General features: G+C 51.8%; 1 protein-coding gene across 1 annotated transcript in view; it reads left to right on the top strand.

The window, feature by feature from the left end:
- Positions 1 to 5,226, top strand: part of BAZ1B (bromodomain adjacent to zinc finger domain 1B) — a 52,713-nt gene extending 47,487 nt beyond the window's left edge. Inside the window, exons 17-19 of the mRNA XM_035559102.1 lie at positions 457 to 608; positions 2,279 to 2,382; positions 2,986 to 5,226. Coding sequence (XP_035414995.1) covers positions 457 to 608; positions 2,279 to 2,382; positions 2,986 to 3,352 — 623 coding nt within the window. The 3' untranslated portion in view covers positions 3,353 to 5,226. The remainder of the gene's footprint in view (positions 1 to 456; positions 609 to 2,278; positions 2,383 to 2,985) is intronic.
- Positions 5,227 to 7,444: the final 2,218 nt, after the last annotated feature.

Genomic DNA, 7,444 nt, shown 5'->3' on the forward strand with positions numbered 1-7,444 from the left:
TTGCATTACTTCTCCCACCCTCCCTCAAGTCTTGATGTGTTAGGGTTTCGGCACTTAATTCTGCAGGCAGAGGGTCTTTCTATTACAACACGCAGGAAGCAAGCAAAGCCATACCTGTGGCAGAGTAGCTGGAAGCCCCCAGATGTCCCTCAGAAGCAGAGGACTGTGGGCTGGTATGTGTGACCACCCTTAGTTAGAAGATTGTTGCCAGACAGCATTGGCCTGTTTTTGGACAGGAAGTGCGTACTTCATCTGAAGAGGGGTATTGAGCACAGCTGACACGGGCATGTGCTGGATGAGGATGGTGATGAGAAGCTGGGCCATTCCCCTCATCCATGGGTTCAGTAGTTCCTCTGTGCTATGAGTTACACCTGGTGTGTATGTTTGGGGAAAAGGCTTGTGATCTCTGCTTCCAGGTTAACCCGTTCCTCTAAGCCCATGGCTTATGTGTTTCAGTGAGACCCAGAAAGGCCGCCCGGGGCAAGCAGAGCACAGCCATGTACTCCTCGAGGCAGGGAAGGCACCAAAGGAAGAAGCAGTCGCTGCACCCTGCCAGGGGACCCCAGCAGCGGGCTGCACCTGTCAACGGCGCAGACATTGATGAGCTGGTAAGAGCCAAATTGCTCCCTGGGGGCTGCTCACATCATGAGTTATAAATGAAACAGGTGTCACACTTCCTCCCCTCCCCTTCCCGAAGAAATACCCTGAATTGTATTGTGTAACCCGTGCTGGGCTGGAGGCGGGTTAACAAAGAAGGCATATCCTTAAGGGCCCAGTGCAAACAGAGCAGAGAGATGCCAGACATCTTTCCCCAGCCGCTTCCACACATTGTCCCTCCTTGATTAGCAGGCAGCCTGCAGCTTGTTAAAGGGTTTTTAAATAGTATCCATATGTCTCTACAGAGAGATGGGGGGACTGAAGGGGGTCCTGCATGTTCAGAGAATGCCAGCAATGTAGGACCCTCACTCCCCGGCCTTGGCCATTTTCTGGCAGTTGTTGTCCGTATGGTCACTCCCCAACCTCCAGGACATAATTTGGCTGGCTTAGGTTTCACTTGACATTTGAAGAATAAAACCTTCTGCTCCTGAGCAATCTTGTGCGTGCATGCTAGTTGGGGTGGAGCTGCCACATACTGTCCTGTTTGTCCTGAGGAGGGATGCACCACAGGGGATATGTGAGGATACTCTAGCCCCGTGGGCCACGTCACTAGCTTCTGCCGTCTGTCTGCTGAGCAGATCTGCTGCGGCTGTATCCTGTCACTCCTATCGAGTGGTCTTGATTGTGCTCTTTGGGCTCATAGCTTCTTGTGCTGGGTGTGGGGTGGGCTGGTTGCGCTGATCTGCAGCATCTTTTTAGCTGGTGTTTGTTACAGATTGGAGGGCAACCAAACCAGCAAGCCCAGCATGGACTGCCACAGCCTGCTTAGAGAGATGTTCAAGTGGGAAAAATCTTACTGGAACAGCTGGGTCAGGAACTCTGACTAGGGCTCTTTCACTTACTGTTTGTCCTGGAAAGAGACCAAAGCTTTCTTAGGAATGGCTCCCTGTGTTGTGGAGCCTTCTGATGTACCGTAAGCAGAGCAATGCCTCATGAGCTGTGTACGGTCAGAGCTGAGGAGATGTCCCTGTGCTGGTGGCTGACCTACAGATTTGTGGGCAAATAGCTGACCTTGTGTTCTGCCTCTGTACCGGACAGCAGCACTTGAGGTATCAGCTGCTCTTTGGTATTTAAAATGGCAGAGTAGGCTCTGGAATTGGCCCTCAGTACAGCAGCACAAGTGCCTTCCCCCTCTGCCTCTCACATGCTGTCCACCAGGGGCTCAGAGAGGGAATTTACACTCTCCATTTGCTGTCCATATTATTTGGCTGCTTCCTTTGACCCTGTTGTTTTTAAACCTATCTTGAAAAAGCTTGCTGCGCCAGGAGAAAATACAGGCAGCCTGTGAGCTAAGCTATTCCCATCAGAGCTTATGGATGGGGCTCCCATTCTGTAACTCAAGCTGCCACCATGTGTCTTGGCTGTTACCATGAAAGGTCCTGCAGCAGAGCAGTTTGCCTCTCGATTATTGTAGAAGATGTCTGCATCTGAAAGAGCTGAGCTGTTTTTCTGCAGCAGTACTGCATATCCCCACCCCGAGAGACACTGGCTTGTAAGCAAGAGAATTGAAAAGAAAAGGTCTGCTAAGAACCAGCTTCTTTGGCCTAGAAACTGTTTAATGAATACTACAGCCCATGGTGGTTCCCCTCCTTTTAACAGCATCCCTCCTTTGTGTGGGCAGGTCCTTCAAACAAGGAAGACGACACGTCGCCAAAGCCTTGAGTTGCAGAAGTGTGAGGAAATCCTCAGCAAGTTGATCAAATACCGCTTCAGCTGGCCCTTCAGGTGAGGGCAGGTGGCTTCCTCCTCCACGTGCACAGGACTGTACCTGGGCTGTGTGTAGGTGTGGGATGGCCATGCTGCAGTCCTGCTGGATCCACTTGCTGGTTGTGAGACCTGGGTTTCAAAAGCAAGTTACAGATCGGAGTGAATCTGCTCCAGTAGAAACCACCATACTCTCAGTCCTCTGCTGGACTGAAGACCTGGGGCCCTTCTGAGGTGGCATAACAGAGGGTGGTAGGCCATGAGCCAGAGAGGGGAGGATGGGATCGGTGCTTTCTGCAGCCCCCAGGATTTGCAGGTGCTCTGTAGGAGGCTTGACTGAGACAAAATAGCCTTACCTGCCGTGTACCAGTCCCTATGCCTGGGCCAGCACTCCGGGCAGAAGGATGAGCTGCTGTCATTCCTGTCTTCAGCACTGCAGCCAGCACAGGGCTGACACTGTAGCACTGTTGAGGTTCGTGGGTTTGCTATGGCACTGCAGGGGGTGTAGGTTGGGGCTGCTGCTCAGCAGAAGGGGTGGGGGTGGTTCACACCCCCACAGCTCTGCACTGCGCAGTGCCAGGGCCCATCATTTTCCTCCTATCTTTGTGGCTCTTCGTTCGTCAGGGAGCCAGTGACCACAGAAGAAGCCGAAGATTACTTTGAGGTCATCAGCAACCCTATGGACTTCCAGACTATGCAGAGCAAGTGCTCTTGTGGCAGTTACCGCTCGGTGCAGGAGTTCCTCTCTGACATCAAACAGGTGTTCTCCAATGCCGAGCGCTACAACCAGAATGGGAGTCACGTACTGTCCTGCCTGGAGAAGACAGAACAATGTTTGATCGACATGGTGCACAAGCACCTTCCTGGCCACACATATGCACGCAGGAAACGTAAGAAGCTCTCTGCCAGGTGCCAGGGACTGGAGGAGCAGGAAGGCGACAGTGAGTCAGAGCCCCTTGAACATTCCCGGGGGCGAAAAAGGAAGAAATGAGGGATGGGGGGGGACTAGGGGGAGAGCCAGAGCTGGAGCAGGCCTTCTGGTGCTGCTGGGCAGCAGGATGGGTTGTCTGAAGGGAGTTAGGAAGCAGCAGGCACTTCTCTATTAATACAGCCTTTCCTTTGGCCCGTCCTAACTTTATTTTTTCTGCAATTTCCTCAAATATTTGGTCATCCATTGAGTGAGCAGAGATGACTTAACTGCTTCCTGCAAAATACACAAAGCTCATACATGTCTGTCCTGCTAGGAGGGGAAGGTGGGAGGGCAAGGGGAAGGCCTGGCCAAAGCCTGACGGGGCAGGGGTGTGTGAAGCCTACTCCAGCTTGGGCGCTGTTGGCTTTCTTGGAACGAGCCACTTCCTCCACTCTGCAAGCAGCCAGCACTGGAGCGTGGTGGAACCTCTGCTGTCTGTTGCCTGTGATGAGAAACCAGCCTTGAGCTGGTGCAGGGAGGGATCATACTGCTTCACAGATGGACTGGGTGCGATCAGGCCAATGGGCTGCTAGTTCTTGTATGTATATATTTATATGGTATTAATTTTTGAGCCCCCAATGAAGGGTTGTGTAGGGTGAGCAAGCACTTACATTTATAGAGACACAGCTTTCACCAGCATCCTAATACAATTGGCTTCAAGGTGCTCTTGCTTCCCCCCCACCCCCCCACCCTTGGGGAGCAATCTCTGGAGGTTGTGCTCTGAAGAGTTCTTCTGAGGTCAGCTCTCCACACATAAGTGGCAGAGAATAGGCAGTTGATTTCCCTGCTCACCTTGAACAGCACACAATCATGTAGCCCTTTGGATGAACCTAGTGCCAGAAGTATACCAGAGAGCATGTCTTTCTGTACACCCTGTAGGGCGCTCCGGGGCAAGGGGAGCAGCAGAAACATGTTCTGTGTAACTTTTTAAAATAATTTTCTAGTTATTAAAAGTGGCTTGTTTCTAGCTGTGATCTTGTATAAAGAACACCTGTAAGATACTGTTGTCTTGCTTTGGCACATGTACAGTTTATATCAAATTGTGTTTGCTGTATATTTTCCCCCCTCTGAAAACTCATTTTCCTGTCAGTAGCTGGAGTTACACTGGGGGACTTGTTGGTGGGGGTTTCTCAGTCCCTCCCTAGCCATGCTCTCATCTCCTTTTGTAGTAACGCCTTCCCTAGCTCACCTCTCTCGCACTCCCCCAGCACCATGAGGACCGTCCCGCACAGGCTGACCAGTGGGGAAGCTCTGTCCTGCTGGGAGGCTGCTCTGCCATGGCCCCAGCAGTGGGTTCTGCCACTTGAGATACTGACTTTTCTCTAAGAAAAGAATGTTCTTTAATCACCTCTCCCTCTCCATCATTACAGGTTTTGATTATACAATTAAGGCTTGAACTTTTTATTATAGAATTCTTCAGTTTAGAACAAACTAGTCACAGTGCTGTTCTATACTGGTTTTGTAACACGGAAAAACAAAAGTAGCTGTTGCAGCTCCTGTGATTTGAGAATAAATTTGAGATCCTCGATTAAAAAATTGCAGCCTAGTTTTGTGAACTTTTTTATTAACAGGTATTTGTTTCAGTTCTGGACTGTTGATGGCTGTCGAGACTAGACAGGTTTCCAGCCACTTCCCTCTTCCCCTCTCCCCAGTCTCAGCTCCATGCCCCATGGAATAGCACTGACGTTTGTATTTCGCACGTCCCCTTCAGAAGGCTATGTTTTGTCCTGTTAATAGAGAACATTTTCTGCAGGTCCTACACAGTGCAACCTTTGGAACTGTATGTTTTTTAAAAATAAATGTCATTTGTGGCGGGAGGGGGGTTCTGCTAAGGGCTGTACTTGTAATAAATTGGAAAGTTAAAAAATAAACATTATGTACTTGTGTTTGTAAAATTGGCTTGCTTCAAGTCCTTTGTAGGTGCCCTCTGTGCAAGACTGAGACATCTCATGTTCCACAGAGCTCTGCTTTCCCCAGAGCCTGCATCAGAAGTGATACAGCTGTCTTAATTCTGGAGGGAAAAGGGAGGCACAGATAAAAGGATCAAAGGAGCACCGAGTCTGGGTTGGGTCAGCTTACAACTCTGGAGAACCATCTTCTAGGCTGAGCTCTGCTCACATTTGGTTATACCAGCTCCTGGGCTGTGCCCCTCTGGTCCAGGTGGTGTAGCTGCTCAGACAGGTGGGTTGTGCTGCTGTTACCATCTCTGTGATGGAGCTGTCTTGCATGATGCCTTTTCCTGAGCTTTGCTGTGCAGAAGGTTATTTGCTGGCATGGAGGCGTGTGCTTTGAGCTGGCCCTATTGATTGTCCTCCCCAAAGACAAGGGGATGTGTTCTTTTGCCTCCTGGACAGTGAAAGGTCAGGAGGGAGCAGTCCTTGAGCTGGCTGCCCCTTTCAGACCGTTCTCTTCCTTTGGATTGCAAATGTCGCTCCTGCAACAGGATGCGGGGCTCTTTACTGCATCATGGCACTGTGGGTTGTTCTGAAGGGAATACAAGGGAGTGATGAGGGGAGCTAAATAACTTTGTTCTTTCACCTCAGCATTGTGTGTCTAGATTGCCATCAAAACTTCCTCCCTAGGTCTGTTAATGTGCATTTTGTAACCACAGCCCTGTTTGCTGCAGTTCGGAGATCGGTGAGAACTGTTCCTGCTGTGTCTGCAAAGCATGGCTCCCAAGGAGCCATCGGCTCTTTCCCAGCGTGACTGGGACACTCTGCTCTACCAGGCTTCAGCACCAGGCCAAGTAACCACTTGTTGCTGATGTACAACCAGTCAGCTATACGATGAAGGTGTTGGTCAAAGTTTGACTGTCCTTCTACCAGTGCCATAAGGTCAGGAGTGTGATGCCTTCCTGGGCATTGCCATTGTCCTGGTTGTTTAGGAGCAGAGCTGGGAGTGCTCAGGAGCTGATCTGAGCCAAGTGGGGTCCAGTTCTGCTGGGCTGAGCGGGGTTTAGCCCCCCCCCCGGGCTTTGTGGGCTTTAAGATTACTGATGATGGATAAATAATGCTTTCCTCAGAGAAGCCTCATCCCCACACCACAAGTGAAGGCTTTGCGTGTTGGATGTGCAACAGGACCTGGGTGAACCAGAGCATGACTCAAGCTGGGATGGGTCCAGGCCTCAGTGTGGAGACCTCACAGCAGCATCTGCTGTAAGACCTTTTCTGAGATTCGCTTTTTATAGCAGCCCCTGCATGGCATTAGTGTCCTATAAATAGCTGTCCCTACTCTGCGCTGGCAGGCAGCTGTGGCACCCCCGGTGCTGCAGGCTGGTGGGCGATGGCAGGCCCAGCTGCACCCACTGTCGCTCTGGGTGACAAACCAGGGCTGGGGCTGCCTGCGTCTTCTGGGTCTTCAGTGTGGCCTCAGGGAGTGGCTTACAAGGGCCCTCTGCCCGGGTCCCATCTTGGCTTCCTTGAAGCTTAATGATTAATATTAAGCAACTAATGGCCTGTGTGACTTGGGATTTTTTTAGCACCTTTTCAGAGCACAGAGAATTTATTTCTGCTGCTGAAGGGACCCAGGACCTTCCTGCTTTGTGGGGCAGGGGTGATAATGTCTGCAGCTCCAGGAGTGCTGGGGAGCAGGAGCCTGGGCCAGGACTTCGGGGTGGCCTCAGCCTCTGCAGCCTTGCCTCCTGTGCCTCAGGCAGTTGTGAGAGGCAAGCAGAAGGGCTCCCTGGGGGGATGGGACAGGGCCGATCTCGGCCTGGTCTCTATAAACCAGACCAGCTTCAGCTCAAATCCTGCGAGGGCCAAGCGCAAGGTGTCGGCAAGTGGTGGGGGGGGTTGCTATGGTTTGGTTCTGTTTGTGGCTGCTCCAAGCAGGATGGAGGGGAGATGGCCTGCAGGGTCTGGGGTGAGCTGGGGGTGCTGCGGCACGGGCAGCTGATTCTCCCCAGCACACCCTGGGCTTGGGGAGCTGCAGAAAAGCAGTGACACTGAAGTGGTCTGTGGCACAATGTTGAGAGCTGCTGTGACAAAGGCAGGGTCCCCAGCAGAAGGCAGGTCAGAGGGGTATCTCCAGCTTAGTCTGGCTCTGTGGCGCTAGCAGGGCCAGCCCTGCTGAGCTCCTGAGGCCTGCAGTGGAGCCAGCTGGGCTACTGGGCCT

Source organism: Cygnus atratus, chromosome 20 (genome assembly GCF_013377495.2).
Source record: "Cygnus atratus isolate AKBS03 ecotype Queensland, Australia chromosome 20, CAtr_DNAZoo_HiC_assembly, whole genome shotgun sequence".
NCBI classification, from domain to species: domain Eukaryota; kingdom Metazoa; phylum Chordata; class Aves; order Anseriformes; family Anatidae; genus Cygnus; species Cygnus atratus.